Genomic DNA, 16,632 nt, shown 5'->3' with positions numbered 1-16,632 from the left:
ATATGGAGGCGAAGACGACGAGGGGGCTTAAGATTGCTGCATTTATTTTAGCCAAATTCATCCATCTCTCATTACCTTTTGGGATTTCATGTTGGAATCTCATTGCAGCATCCAAGTCAGACTCATCGGAAATCTTCCAGACGATGGAGTGAAATTTTAACCGGGAGAAAAAAAAAAATCCAAATGCACCCAGCTGTGTATTACCTGTCAGCTTGTCACGCGTCAGGTTCCATATCAATCTGTAGATTGATGCGTTTTGATCCAGCGTTGCGTCTTGAGGACGATATGTGTTACTGCCTCTATAACTCCGCGTTCTGTAATGTAAGATGCAGGATTTCACTCGTTGCCTGCCTGTCTTGAGTTGTGAAGGCGTAGCTGTCATTCAGTTCAGAAGGTGGGTTTGGGATGCGTTTGGCAAAGGTGCCGATCATTTCTTGGGAAGTTGGTCGAGGACGCCCAACACGCCCCCCCACCAAAAAAAGAGCCGGTGTATTTCCTGTAAAAGCAGAATATTTCCCGTCTTCATGCCTTGCACCCGGTCAATCTGAACAGATGCTCCCCCGCTGCTTCTCACTATCTTCAACACCCACCTATCATCTGCTTCACCAATCTCTCTCCACCCCCATCTCCTCTGCTAGCTTCACCTCTGATCCCCCAAGCTAGACTATCCATCTGCTGCACGGATCAGCACCCACACTGCCTGTATAGTCACCTCACAGCAGGCATATATAATTGATGCAGTGTTGACCATGGCCAAGCTGTATTTATGTATTTACACAGACAGATAGCCTCTAAGTCAGTGTTTACACAAAGATAAAGGTGCGCAACAGCAGATTAATTCTGCACCATTCATCCCCATTCAACAGCTAACTATGCGCCTTATTTCTCCCAACCTGTTACTGGAATGTCAACATGGTGAAGTAATCAACAAATAATTATGCCGCTGCTTCTTAATTAGCAAACGAATTAATTAGTACATTTATTTGTTAATTCATAACTAAGCAGCTGCTTCCTGCTTATTAGCGCTGAATGCATTAATCCCGTTTGTCTAATCGGCTGAAGCATTTGGAAAAAGCGTCCTGCTCCGTGTCTGTGTTTAGTCCCCGCCGCTTTGTTTTCTGAAACACAGCTGCCCGTGGAAAATATCTGTAAATGAAAGTCGGTCATTCATTTTAAGTCCTCAGACAGCATTGATTGGATATTTAAAGGATGACCGGTTGGATAAAACCATTCTGAAATTGAGATGTACTGAAAAATGTTTTGATGAGGCTCCAAGCCACTGATTATTGGATAACACATTAAGGCAATGTTCCATTTTATTAAAGCTATATATTCTCTCAATCTCGCTCTTTCTCCCTCTCCCCATATGTTCACTCCTGCTCTCTGTCTGTTTTTCCATTGCTCTTTCTTCTGGCCATGCAGTTGATTTTACATATGTGTCTCTTAAATCTCTGCCGTGTATTTCTTTACACCTCCTCCAAAGGGCAGCAGCAGGAGGAGTTTTGAAGGTTGATGTTTGGATGGCAACACTCCACTTCAGGATCTGTGTGTAGGTGCTCTCAGCTGTGACTCAGTGAAGAAGTCAGAGATTGTTGCGAGGCTAATCCTTCCCAGAGGAGTTTGTCTCGATTGCCACTTGGCGATAACAGCCTCAGTATTCGCTTCAAATTTGAACTTATTATCAGAGACAGAAGCCATATATCTGTGATGCAGCTCTATTTTCACTGCCTCCACATGAATGTATGTGATGCTCTTTTATCGGTTGTTGTTTTGTGGAATCCACCAGCGTTTCCCCGGGTTGACATTAAGATTCAGGGTTGAGGTGAACGCAGTCGTCGCGAGGCCGTGATCTTGAGGCTGAGCTGTAAACAGGAAACGAGGTGTGTGTCATCCTGCACATTTGACAGTCTGCCAGTTGGTGCACAGCCTCCTGCGGTCCTTGTACACAGAACAAAAAGCTGCGGGCATGGGACACACTACTGTGGGGGCTGACTGTTTGTGCAGAGCGGGTTAGAATACCTGTCAGTGACCAAGACTCTCTGGGCCGCGTGTGTGAAGAAGTCTGATCATAGGATCAGCTTGTGGTCGAGAGGGGAAGCAGATAGCAGTTTGACTGCCAGAATGTGAGGTTATGGTGTGTTGAATGTGAGAGGTTTGGGAACAGCAGCCTGGCTGATGTCTTTGGCCTCTCCAATACCTGCAAGTGCGCCGGAACAGCACTCATATTTCTCTGTGTGTAGCGAACGCTCAACCGAATCAACTCCGTCAGCTCCTTTCCCCTCATTTCTTTTAGGTTTTCATGACAAGCTATGAATACTTTAGGCTGATACACAACAACATAACCTCATGCTTTTAATATTGTATGTGAAGAGAGAGAATATTTGCAGTGCTTGAGAGAATGAAAAGTTTGCTTACGGGATGCATCACAGCTGATGCAGCATTGGTGTGTGTGTGTGTGTGAGAGAGAGAGAGAGAGACAGATAGTGTGTCTGACAGAGAAATCACTCAGCCTTTTGGCAGTGATGTCTTGTTTTCCCCTCAGACTGGGTTATATCTGTCTGTGCCACTGTGCCCTGTGGTCTCTTTGGACAGGGCAGGAGCCGACTGAATGATCCTCACGCTGTGCTGCAACAATGCACACCCACCAAAATCAAGAACAGGCATGACCTCCAGATTTAAGTAATTTACCAGCGTTAAACAACTCTGACACATTATCCATCCACTGGGCCGAGTGAGTGTGTGTGTTATCTTATTCAGTCATTTATAGACTTTCCCCTACATGTTGCAGAGGCATCCTGTATTCATTACTCAGTGATGTGCAGTATATTCGCCTATATGCAGCCTTTTCAACAATAAACAAGACCGTTAAATAGTTACGTTCCTCTGCGGAGTCGCAAGTCCCACCAGCAGGCCGAGGCTAAAGCCCAGGAGAGGTTTTATTCCTGCATCCTGACGACCGTGTCTGCCTCAATGTTTTTACTCTGTCTAAATAAAAAATGAAAATAGCAAAAGTGAAAGGACCTCCCACTCCTTAAGAAAGCATATAGGGCCTTACTGATCTGTAGTGGTGTCGCTGGGGTATTTGAGATATTAGTCAAGGAGCCATGAAACATACCGCTCCACTAATACTATTAATAAATGAGTTATTATTCCGAGCGACACGTCTTTGTTTGACAGCTTTGTGTATTCATGTTTCCGTCTATCATCATCTGGATGCTCTGTCACGTCTGTGTTTTGCACCTATCCAAACACAAACACGCCGTGTCAATGCTCCGCGGCACAAAACAAATTGGAGCACTCTGTACAAGAAAAGCTTGCCTGGGGCTAATCATTTTGAAATTAAAAGCATGTCTCTTTGTTCAGCCTCCGTTCCAGGAATGACGGCGAGAATGTGAATGTGGCACATGGCGGAGAGGAGGGAACACTGAGTAGGAGCTGTGATTTTCACAGCCGGAGTCTCACACGCAGACTCTTTTATCTGTTCCCCTCAATCAGGCATCCAGCAGGAAAGGTAGGAGGATTGGATTAGTAAGGGAGGGAGGGAGAGAGAGAGTGAGTGAGAGTGGGTTCTGTAATCCTGATGGGGTTTTCAGAGCTACACCCATCACTGTAGCGCAACAAGCAGTGAGGAGTGGAGCTCAGGGAGGGGTGGGCGGGTGGAGGACAGTTTGCCTCAGTAAACCCTCGTCGCGTGCATGAAAGACGTTCCGGCAGTCCGGAAGATTAGCCGGAGTGTAATTACACCTGCCGAGCCTCAGACGTGGCAAAACGTGTGTTGATTGGAACACACGGAACGCAGCTCAGACAGGCAAGGAGAGAGAGGGGAGCAATATACAGTACACATGCACGTCTTGCCAGGGAATTCTATAACCAAATAAATTGTCATCTGAGGGATCAAAGGGGGTTTGTGGGTCTAGTTAGGACTAATTTATAATAGGAGAGTAAAAGGAGGCGTCACTCGTTCGGTCTCAGTGATATACTTGCTAATCCTTTGGCAGTATGTTGCCATGTCACCCAGCTACTGTGCATCACCCTGCGCGAGGTTTGCATCATTTGTTTGTTGGCATTATTGTGTGTCACCATGTCATCTCCTGTCTACCTGTCTTATTCCCCTGTCGGTGTCCATTTTTAGTGCCATTCGCTGTAACCTGTCCATTCTCATCGTCTGCAGCAACCGCCTGAGCCATCTTAATCTCCTAACTAATCTACCTATACCTGTTTTACTAACGAGGTCAACACAGGTCTCTGCCAAAAGAAGTTTGAGACATATTTTCATATTTCCTTGGTGGCAATCCAGCTCTATGAACTATAAAATAGCAGAGATTGGACATTATTACCTCTGCCGACCTGTGTTGGTTTGTCTTGGTAGGAAGGTTGAATATGATTCAGGGCCGATTACCTTTCTGTACCTGTCAGCTGATAATGGCGCCATAATGACCACTTTTACATTTTCACCCAGACAGTAAACCTTAGCACAGAAGTCATAGAACTTGATTTTCATAGATCAGTTTGCTCTTTTATCGTGGCGATGGAGGCGTCAGAGAGCAGCTCGGGGCGTCTGAAATAGAAAAGCGTGAAGAGTAGATATGAGCTAGGAAGGAAATTACTATGATGGTTAACAAATGATCAGGCCCTGCCAGGTCAGTGTCACAGTGTTAAACGCATTTAATGACATAAGAAGAAGCTGGGAAACATTAACTATCTATTGTATTAGCGTATTTTGATCAGAGGAAATTATATTCAAGCATTCTATATGTGTAATGGTGCACACATTGTTGTTGAAGAACCACTTCCGGCGAGATATCATTACTCTGACTGGCCTGGGGGGATTTGGAGGGCAAAGGCTTTATATAAATATGTTTAAATTTGGATTTGTTTGATTGTTTTTCTTTGTTCAATCTTTTTTTTTATAACATAAACAATCAGATTATGCTTCAAAGAAATTAAGTTTGATTTTATTCCCCAAACCAAATATGTATAAGCTAAACATGTGGGGCCTAATAAGGAGCCTTGTGGAACTCCAATTGAGCATGTAATAGTGCATTATTTACATCTGAGCTCGTTTCAAACCATGAAACATCAGTCGATCTAATGGTGGTGACACAACGACAACGGTTACATTTTGTCAATAACATTTGAAACGCCTCGTTGGTTTGTCAGAGGGGGTGGAAGGGGGGGTAAACACGGTCTAGTAAGTAGGTTGCATTTGTCATTGAGTGACAGGGAGGGAGCCTTAACTGGAGGAGTGTTGGGCTTTGTTGTAGTTTCTTACTTTGGCTTTAAGTGGCAGGGCCAGATTTATTAAGTGCTTTGCTGGGCTTCTGCAAACGGGAACGAAAAAAAGGCACAGAAAAAAGTGTTTGGTTGAATGCAAATGCGTTTCAGGGCCTGCTGATGTAGATGGAAATGTATGCATATGGATGATTTTTACGATTTTATGATCCAGGCTCATCACTGTTGCCGCAACAGGTAATTGCATCTACAATTTACCGTCTTTGAAAAGCAGATGTCAACTTTTGCGACCCCTCAGATTGTAGGCAGAACTGTTCTCAGGTGTTGAGAGCGTTTCTGAATAGAGTATCGATCCACCTGGCTGCTTCTTCTTATTTGTAATCTTTTTCCACGTCTGGGAACTACACTCGAAGCGAGTTCAAGTTTCTTTGGCATCTGTCATTATGGCAGCACCTGTGGAATCAAATAAAATCAAAAAAGGCAACTTGAAATGAGGACTTTACTTAACTTATTCAATGATATATACCTAAAGACAGAATTAGAGATGGCGTTGTGAGGTGCACTGATGTACTGATTGCTTGTTCGAGAGAGACACATTGTGCTCTTTTACATAAGTATTCGTAGTACATATGCCGCTAGAATGTAAACATGCAGTGCCGCAGAAATTTACGTCTGGGGTGGGAATTTGCGTCATACTTTGTAAATCTGTACCTTAATGTTTTAGATCTCCAGATGTTCTACCTTAACTTGTTGCTGTTGGTGCTGCACATGTGACATCACGTGAAGGTGATGATGGGGTGTTAATGTGCAAGACTTGTGTCAGTGATGTCGACATCCAGTTTATTTCAGTAATTAATGTTAACGGAAGTCTGTTATTTATAGCAAAAAAGCAAAACCAACAATATGTGACCAACAATAGCTAGAACTAAAACACATAAGATAACAGCATGAAAGTATCAAAGAAGCCACAACAATGGTGGAAGCACAGGTATGCTTAGATGGACTTCTTGAACATGGAAAGAGAGAAAGAATGTCAGATATGTTTGAGGAGTGTTCCAGAGGGACGCTGTGGAGATGGAGAAGCTGCTGTCACAGGCTTCGTCCCACAGGATCGGGAAAGCAAGGGGTGAGATGGAGGAGAAGGTCAGTGAGAAAGGAGGGGGGTCTGTGATGAAGAGGAGTTGAATCCCTCGAATCTACGGCCAGTGGAGGCACATGTCAAATATCAGGTGTCAGGCGTGAAGGAGCAGTCAAGCAGAGGAGATGGGAATGTTCTGAGACCATCTTCTATTCAAGTAATTGGGTCTGGGTAGACAGGGTTATGGTATTCAAGCAGGGGAATGTTTTTGGTCACATGGTTTACATGTTATTTTGGCATTGGAACCAAACCAAACCACATATTATGTAGCCTTCCTTGGTATTTTCTCCAAAGTACCAGACAGTGCAGTGTTCCCCTGTACATTCCTGTCTGCTGAAAACATTCTGATCTCAGAGGACATTGTGTACATCTGTGTACTGCAGTCATGCTTTCCAATGTTTTGTCAGAGGGGGATTTGTGGAGGATGTACAGTATAATTGTTTTGTATAATTTTCTCCTCACTCACACACTTAAATTCATCTTCATCCATCTTCATTTGAAAGATAGTGTGCATCAGTAATTTGATGCGTGCTATAATGCAATTCTACTCCATTTCTTATTGTGCTGTGTTTGTTTGTGTTTGTGTCGTTCTAAAGAATCCCTTTTTAATCGTGTACTCTTTCTTTCTGCTCCAGGCCCCCGGGGTGAAGCCCAACAACATGGTCAGTCCGGCACGCTGCCCCGCTTCCTGGAAGAGCCGGTTGATGCCTATATTGTCAAAAGTAACCCCATCAAGCTCCGCTGTCGAGCGCGACCCGCTCTTCAAATCTTCTTCAAGTGCAACGGTGAATGGGTCCATCAGAGCCAGCACATGTCCCAGGAGCTCACTGACCTGGGGACAGGTACAACAAAGCCTAAGCACGCACGCACACACACACACACACACACACACACACACACACACACACACACACACACACACACACATACAGTAAATGACTTTCCTGTGTAGCCTCTTCAGTTTGAGTGGAAGATGGCATTCAAAAGTAAAGTTCATTCAAAGGCTTCTATTCATTCCCATCACAAAGTATTAGTTATGATTGTACCTCCAGCTTTGCCCGACCCCGCATTTATACACTTAACTCAATGGTTAGATCATGAATGGAAGCTACTTGGACTGACTTTTGGACTTACAGACTTTAAAATCCAAACATCTAACTCAGAAAGTCAAAATGAATGCTCAGTATTCATAGGCTGGCTGTCTTTGCTCTAATTTGTTAGTGTTACAGTGTGGATGCTTCACTTGACACACCGCACCAATCAGTATCCTCCCCAAACATCTAACACTTGTAATTTTTTGTGCATCCAGTGAGGATTCACAGATTTGCTCCCATCTGTCTCTTTAACACCATTCATATCTCTTTCCGTCGGGACACAAGAGAGGAAGGAGAGCGAGAGGAAGGAGAGCGAGAGGAAGGAGAGCGAGAGTCGGGAAGCGGATTGAGGAATGGAAAAGAAATTCAGAAGGGAGAGCAATTTAAAAATCCACCTGTACCGGTATCTCATTAAATAGAAGCTTGTGTCCTTGGCTGGCCTAATAGGCAGAGCTATGTCACGATCTGCGCGCTTAAGGAAAAGCAGCTGGAAGATGTCAAAAGAATGTAGAATCAGAGTATTTTATTAGTCATTATTGTGCCCCTCACCTGCAATTTAAAGTTTAAAAAAAAGGCATAGTGGCCCAGAATCGCATATCATCACATAAAGTCTGACTAAGATCGTTAGCCAGACTTGGATATGATCGCGTACATGCATACACTAGTTTGACCTTCATCGGGCTACATTTAGTCTGGGGTAAAGGTCATCTGGGGCCGTTCTCAGCCGGACTCCTGACCTCAGGCGTCTGTGGTTCACATAGTGTACTACTCTGTTATACTACCTATTGCTTCAAACTAGCACTTGTCTATTATCTGTTGTTGTTGTTGTGTTCAGAATTCAGCCACTGTAGTGTGGTCAGCGAGTCCAGATTTGGAAAAGGGCAGTTGTAGAGAAAAGAGCTTTTAATCCCAGTAGTAGACAGAGGAGTCATACAAAACAAGAGCATGCAGGTACAGAAATAAAAATCAAAGCTGGCAGGGATCAAAAACCCGGGAAGTCAGCGAGAAAGGCACACAGGTAGAGAAGGGCTAAGCCAAAACTCAAAGTCAAAAAGGCAGAACTAGGTCAGAAACTCAAGACTGGGAAGATTACCAGAGTGAACCGGGGAGCAAGGAACATACACCAGCTGTCTGACAGTGAGTGGAAGGGAGACAGGAGTAGATGTGCTATAGAGTTGAAAGGTTGATGGGAGGCAGGTGTGCAGGATGAACAGGTGAGATAAATGAGGGGGATAATCAGGAGGGAGCCGGAGAGTGATCAGGGAGGAAGCCACGCCCATAACACCCACACCCACACACACACACTCTCACACACACACACACACACACACACACAGGGGAGAAACAGGAAACACAGGGGACAGTGGAACCCAAGGAAAACAGCTGGAAACGTGGCCGAGCCGTGACATGAAGTGTTAGAAGCCTACTTACCTTAATAAACCTACTACATCAGATAAACATGTTATAAAGACACCACACAGGGATGATTGGAACACTTGAGTACACAGGAAGATAAACTACTGAATTGCCAGAGAGCAAAGACCCTGTGGCGTCATGTAAAATATCTCCGAGAGAAACTGTCAGAGATCAGGTCTAATTAAATTACAAGAAGCAGAGAACAAAATGTCTCCCTACGAGTGCCAGTATCTTTTGATGGTTAAGGACTCCAGACCTTGTCATTTCTGACAGCCCACACTTTGACTGCACACGCCAACAGCCTCCCTCAGAAAGCAGCAGAGGGAAGTTTATGAAAATATTGTATCTGTCATCACTTAATTATACGTCGCCTGTGCACAGCTCCCTTTTGTTTCAAAGTGGCCAAACTTGAGGTTAAAATGAAGTATTGTAGATTTGTTTTTAGTCAGTCAGTTACTTCTTATTCGACGTATCCAATCAAGCACAATGTTTGACAGGCATCTGTGTTTTGTAGGCTGTGGGTGCTGCCACCTCAGGACTGACACAGACAGCCAATCAAGAAAGAGCAACCATTTTGGGCGGGTGATGTCTTAGAGTAGACAGTATACTAAAATAGTTTTTATTCGTTGTAGAAGAAGAAGAAGAATAGAAGTGAATCATTGTAGTTTGTGCACTATTGGTTTATGGTTTGACATAACATTGAACTTTGAATAATGTACTTACTCTCATATGTCATTCCAAATGAAACATCCAAAACTCTAAGCAACAACATCACCGTCACTGTTCAAAACGAAAGCTCTTTTAAGATTATACGCATTATTACATTACATTACATTACGATCATTTGGCAGACGCTTTTATCCAAAGCGACTTACATTACATTACCACCCTTCGCAGAGGGGGGAGCAATTGCGGGTTCGGTGCCTTGCTCAGGGGCACCTCGGCAGGGACCCGAACCGGCAACCCTCCGCTTCCCAAGCGGAAGCTCTACCCACTGAGCTACTGCCTGCCACATTATAAGTGCTTTGTCTCAATAGCTTGCAAACTTCACTTTCCCTCAGTCGCTCTCCTTTCCTTTTCACTCCGTCACATACCAATTCATTTTCATTCCCTTTGCCCTCGATGTATTTTACATGCTTTCCCGCTTTCTTTCCACTTTACACCTTCACATAAGCCAAAATAATTAAATCATAAATCTGAGTCCACAAGCATCTCCTTGTATTTTAACACTATGTCCTGCAGTTTGCCAGTCTAGTTTAAAACCCATAGAAGGATGACCTGCATGATGATGTGTGGCTTTGCTGCATGGGCATGATTTGACATTCACAGATGTGGGATAGAAGGATTTCACTGGACCTGACAAGGGATTTTCAAGAGGAGGTGAACTAACTGTCTATGTTATTACTTAGGCTCTATATACACAGACAGAGGTGGGCTAACATGACACATGCTGAGAAAATGGACGTCTCACTCCAGCTGAGACACTTCTGGCCTCTTTTGTGGGAGGCAGTAGAGCAGCTGTGACCAGTGTGGAGGAGTTGCAGAGGTCATGAAAACACAGCACAGTATGTAGTGGATGTAAGACTGCTTCCCTGGTGATGCTCAAGGGCCTGAGTCCTTCTGATAGAGGATTTTGGCTTGGTTTGGGAATGCAGTCCTCTCTATAAACGCCAAAGCTCGGTGAAAACAGGTGAACGAGTGGAGTCCAAGTAGATTGACTTCAGTGGGAAAGGGATCTCTCCGGCGCTAGATTGGTTTGAGGGGTGAAGGTGGAAGAGTCTTTGCCTGGTCATTGGCGCATCAATGTTGTGACAAATTTATAGAAGTAGTATAGACTGTGTGGCTGCAGTTAGATGGGAAGGGTTGTAGGTGTGTGTATCGGGTAGTGATACTCATATGCAAGGGTTACAGGCAGAAATGTCGTTTAAATCAGTCAAGGGTAACAGTGTGGCGTCTTTACCCCTGCATATCCTTCTTTTATCATTATGCCATATGTAGGCGCATCAATTTACCTCAGAATTCTCTAAATTCTTTAGAAGTAGAAGCCATAGGGACTCCAAGGAACCAAGTGATCAGCTGCGACGCCTCTGCATCCTGACTCCGGTGGTGGGAAGGCCCTAGGATCAGGGGGAGTGTAGGGGAGCTGTAGCCATTAAAGCAGTAAGCTCTGAATTAAATGCAGACAGACTCAACAACAGACGCCTTCACATTGTTTGACCAGAGGGTTCGAGGCGGAGGACAGAGACCGTGTCTGTCCAGAGGCGGGGAGAAATATTTTCACTCTGTGTTGTTGTTTTTTCTCAGATCTAGTCTCAGCTCAGTTGTGCCTTCAAGGAGATAGGAAGACCGTCAAGGAAAGAAATGTAGACCCCAGTGGAGGAAAATAGAGAAGAAAATAGAAGAAAATACCCATTAAAGCTTCTGTGAATGGCTTTAGCTGTTGTTGCCATAAGCATTAAAAAAGCTTGCACGATATCCTTTCAATTCCAAGCGACGAATCAGGTTGTTTTTCTCGATGTCTAAGATGTGAAGCAGAGCGAAAAACGTATTTTAACACCATGTAATGGTTAAATATTTCATACCTGCAACAGATCTTCAGTGAGCAGACCTTGACTGCTCAACTATTCATGATAGATGAGCAAAGTGTGAATTGTATTTGTCTGTTGACTGTGTGTTGTCAACGCATTTCAGAAAATTGAGCAGATTTGAGTGATGCAGAAGAAAATGAGAATTCCTTCCAAATCTGGAAATATGCTAATCACTTTCTCTCTCTGTTTTCACTTCTGTCATCGTAACTCTTTGGACTCCAGCCTGCATATATTTTGTTATATTGAGCTCATTCCTTTGAGGTAACAGTTCAGTGAGCATGTCAAAGTTACAAAAAATAATAATTCATCACAGAAACCCTTGTGTTTAGTTTTGTAAATTCAGACTTTCCGAGGGATAAAAAGATTTTTAAATGCAAACAAGTTCCATTTAGGTGTTCTGAGCCTGTAAGTCAAGTATTTCTTCATAAAATTAGAGCCAAATTTCCAGGTCATTGTCCTTTCCACACCGTACATCCTGGGCACATGACTAAGGGAGACATCAATCCAGGAAAGAAATGACAATGCAAATCAATAAAAAGAGACTCATTGTATCCATTGGAAGTTGTGTAAACGCATGACAACTCTTCTGTGTTGTAGTGCAGAGTCTGCAGTTATACAAAGCCGTTTGTATCTGGTCTTCTGTGTGCATTAGATTCCTTTTTCTCTGACATGTCTGTCGTCCTTTGATACACCCCACATACTGTATATGTGATACACAGTATGTGAAAGTCATAATTTGGAATGCCAAGCTGACTCTATATGACTTCAGACACCCCAAAGTTGCCAGTAATCATTGAATAGGTTCTGACAACGTGCCACAATGTAGCACAGACAAGGTGCAGAAAGGTACAAGAACTGGAGGATAGGAAATTGACACACACTCACTTTTGTCTAGGACTGGAAAACCTCAGCTAAAAATGTGTTGAAATGTTTTACTGCGCTATAGAGTGGGAGATGTTCTTACAGTAGTTGATGACCGCTGTGCATGAATCACAAAACTCTAAGCCGTTTCCCTCAGACGGCAACAAATAGTGTCAGAAGTGCTTTTCCTGATATCTTGTCTATGTATTCTCACCATTGGGGTTAGAGACTTTCTGCCAACACAAGACATCATTCTTCTTGAGATACAAGGAAAACACTATGTTGCTGTCATCTTTTCACTGCGCACATTTTCACACAGTTGGCATAAACAGCCATAGTTCATAGTAATCTAATCTCTAAGCCTTCTGTCGGCTCAAATTCAAAGACTAAACTATCTAATTTTCTTTAAATATTCAACCCAGACATTGTTGTCATGTATCATTGCCAGGCCTACTGCAGTTTGTAGAATATTGAATAAATGCTCATTTATAATCATTACGTGATTATTAAGATTAATAGTATTAAGTAATAAGTAATTAGTATTGTTTTGCTATTCAAATCATTAACTGGTAAATGGTGCGCTGTCAACCTGGAGTACACCCGTAGAAGTATAATTGCTTTAACAATAATTTCCACTCAAAGCTTTTGTCTGTCAAGGTAACACGTTTAAAGCCTGTGTGATTAAGTCCAGCTCTCCACGTCTGAACACTGCAGTCACATTCTTCAAGGTGTAGGCAGTAATTACTTGTATATATAATGAACTTCAATAACTCTTAATTCAAACGTTGATCTCTACCGGTAATATCTCCATTTCTGCACCATGTGGAAAGTGTTAAGTTAACGATTAACAGGTTTTAATTGGTCTTTTTGTTATGGTTGTGTCGTGGAAATGTTCCGAGGTTTTTGTTGGTGACGGCGGTCAGGGTTGCCGGGTAACGCTGGAAAGGATTCTTAATGAGGTACATTTTGCACACAGAAGCTATATTATTCCTATTCATACCTTTTTTTCAACCGAGGTTTTCTTCCATCGTGTCCTTGGAGTTCATTGGAAACAGAAGCACGGATGAAAAGGGAGAGCAAAGGGAATGCCGAGGAAGGTTTCATTATAGGAGGTCTGCATGTTTTTAGACAGTGGGAATATTCTAGTAAAGATCCAATGGATTTACAGCATCTTATCATCCCAGATTCAACGCTGGTTACATCATCTCCCTCACATATTAGTTACGATTCTTGGAACACATAGCGGTATTCCCGAAGCTTCCCGATGGGTACATGCAGCATAAATCCCTTTGACTATAAGTGCTATGTCGCAGTAACATGGTGTTCATAAGTGCCTCCCTCGCTCCCTGTGGATGTAATGATGTTGAGTAAAACATTTTTTCCTGGGCTTATGAGGACAAGATCTGCCATTAAAGTGTAACCTGTGTGGCTTTGCATTAGCACTGCAGATAACCTGAGTTGAACCATGAAACAGGGGAATGATCAAGGCTGACAGTAATGGACACCTCACTGGAACACAAATGGAGGGAGCTGTCTGTAGAGAACATATCCACATCTATACTTAAACACTGTTGTAAAATCCTGTGGCTGTAAAGGGTTGTAAAAGCCATGTAGCCCACTGGAACACATTATCTGAAACAGCATCCTGAGACTAACGCCCAACTACGCCAGAGGTGATAATAAAAAAGCCCATCTCACTTAGCTGAATTGTTCCTGCGATTCTAAATATTTCACATGTTTGCCGTATGATATTCAGGCGGCCGGTGCGTTCTGAAAGCTCTTAATTGTTTTGACTCTTTCCGCTCGTTTGCTCACCTCTTAGTCCCTTAATATGAACAAGGCTCCACACAAGCATCAAACTCTGGCACATGCTTTAAAAAATGGAACTGTAGTTTATCATCAGGTGCAGCCATTCATTTTTTTAAAGATCCATTTTGTTGGAACTGCAAGTTGCAGCAAGTAGTTTGTAGCTCCTTGTTCTATCTTTCAGATCTACACTGAACACACATCCCGTGATTTCAACCTGATGATGGATCTGATAAAGTAAACTCTGGGTAATGTTCACAGGTCGGATCAAACTTGTCTTGTCAGTGCAGCCCTGCTGTGCTTAGAGCAGCTGAGGGCGAGTTGTAGGATCATCCCGTCTCTTCCAGGTACTTCCCTCCATCCGCAAAGTAGACAGGAGAGGATCTGAACATCCTCAAAGATGGCGGACCAGATCAATGTCTTGGTGTAGGGAAACGTGAGGAGCGAGTAACAAATAAATCAGAGCGCCGGAACGTATCGAGTGTCCGCGGGTGCACTGACAAATGTTTTGGACCACAGGATTAGTGCATAATGTAACTGTGTGTTTTGTAATCCCTTCGCAATCGCTGTTTCTTGATCAATCAGACAAGGCTAAGCTGCATTTCCCATCATCACTAACTAGATTTTAACCTCCGATGGGGAGAACGGATCACTGATGAACTCCTCAAAGGTTTTAAGGAGCTGCACCAAGGATTTACTGACACTAGATAAGAGCCTCCTAGTATTTCCAAAGTCTAAATAAGAGAGGGTGGCTTTGAATTTATGGTAAATAACTGTGAACAAGGCAAACCTAGTAAAACTCGGATCAAATTCCAGCCTGTTGTAGTTTCTAACCTGAACTCTGACCCTACTGCAGGAGATGGGTTTATGTTTTAATGCAAGTATTGACAGTTATTGTCTATATGGAAATCCTGTAGGGTGAGAGACAGATGGCATGGATTGATAGAATAGAAAAGATTGAAGGACAGAGTGAAAGAAGAGGAGGAGAGAGGAAGGTGGATAAGAGGAGATATCTGTACCTACGGCCTCCGGCTGAAAGGGTGATACTCTGATGGAAAGATAAGAGGAAGAGGGGAGAAAGGAGTGAGGGGACAGTGGAAATAGAGACGGGAATGGGAGAGGGAACGAGAGCCTGAAAGAGGACACCGTGTGGGCTGTCTGGTGAAGGAGAGGATAGCAGCTCCTGCAGATTCTGCGATGAAGAGATAGCGGTTGAGTGAATGTATATGAATGGAGGGATAGAGGAAGATATCCATTCCTGTTGACAGTCTTTCAGAACACACCCCAGTGCTGTGTTTAATGATCCCAGGCAGATTGAAGCACAGTATTTCTGAACGGCAAGGAAATTAACTTAGCTTAAGAAGCAGGATGATATAATAACGACAGTATGCAGCGTTTGACTTTTGTCCATATGCTGACGTTTTCTATTTGCAGACATTTTCCGTGTGCTGACGTTTGTGTATGCAGCAGAGCTCTGAAGAAGGCAGAGAAATGCTCAAATGTTTATCTGCTGCTGTACCGCATTGATAAACGGTGAAAAGGTTGAGGTGATATGAACCTAAAAGCCAGTAAGTGTATTTTTCATGCAGCTCTAGATACAAAACATTTTGCATTAGAGTGGAAACATCAACCTTTACAAGTAAAGTAAGTCTTGACTTCAGAAGAATTATTGATATTTAAGGCATATAAATGTGCTCATAGTGAGGCAAACGTTCTGTAAGATGAAAGCCTCCTTTGGGTTATTTTTACATTGAGTTGAAGGATGCAATGAAGGAATTAAGGGAAAATAAAGGAGGAAATGAAAGTATTTCTCTTCAAACACATAAAACGTGTGTTTCATCTCTCCTCTGTCATGCAAACCATAATCTCCAACTCCTGGCTGGGGTGATGTCGGCGCTTTGGTGTTACAGTTCCAAAATGGTCTGTCTGGTTGGTTTGTTACGCTTTAGAAATCCTTTTAAAACTTTTTAAAACAGCCTTTAAAGGTTTCTTCACTTGACACCGTATTGCCACTGTTGAAAACGCAGAAAAATGAAATCTAGTTGTGCTTTGAAGCATGTAAAGGGAAGGGAACAGTGAAGGAAATTAATGCAGTAATGGATGTACATCTCAAACTTACACAATGAAGCATAATTACCTTGACAGGTGGATACAGAAATAGTTCTTCCTGTGACCTAAAAGGGGCAGAGAGACTAACTGGCAAACTCCCTCTATAAGAACACGTTTGTGCCACAATGGAACATTTCTGTGATTCATTTTGGCCATGCAGTCACGCCAGAGAAGCACTTTGAAACTCCATCTTGCCATTTTTATCTATTACTGACAAATGACTTGAAAAGATGGAGATTTTTTCCACTGAGGGGAAATGGCTCTACATATTTGCTTTGATTTGACACTTTACCCAAATCCTGTCTGTTGTGTTGCGCCTCTATAAAATAGTGTCTCACAAAAATAAAGTTATCGCTCTGTTTGATTTCTGCAGAGAATTTTAAGTCGC

At 43.1% G+C, this 16,632-nt stretch overlaps 1 protein-coding gene across 1 annotated transcript in view; it reads left to right on the top strand.

Annotated features, from left to right (window-relative positions):
• The first annotated feature begins 6,306 nt into the window (after positions 1-6,306).
• The window catches only part of LOC143010992 (netrin receptor UNC5D-like), a 59,316-nt gene continuing 48,990 nt past the window's right edge, over positions 6,307-16,632 (top strand). Inside the window, exons 1-2 of the mRNA XM_076163635.1 lie at positions 6,307-6,358; positions 7,006-7,212. Coding sequence (XP_076019750.1) covers positions 6,307-6,358; positions 7,006-7,212 — 259 coding nt within the window. The remainder of the gene's footprint in view (positions 6,359-7,005; positions 7,213-16,632) is intronic.

This window comes from Genypterus blacodes, unplaced genomic scaffold, assembly GCF_046128005.1.
Source record: "Genypterus blacodes isolate CSIRO-AG114 ecotype Tasmania unplaced genomic scaffold, CSIRO-AGI_Gbla_v1 ptg000133l_1, whole genome shotgun sequence".
Taxonomy (NCBI): Eukaryota; Metazoa; Chordata; class Actinopteri; order Ophidiiformes; family Ophidiidae; genus Genypterus; species Genypterus blacodes.
The sequence above is the reverse complement of the archived record's forward strand: the minus strand, read 5'-3'. Positions and strand labels throughout refer to the sequence as shown.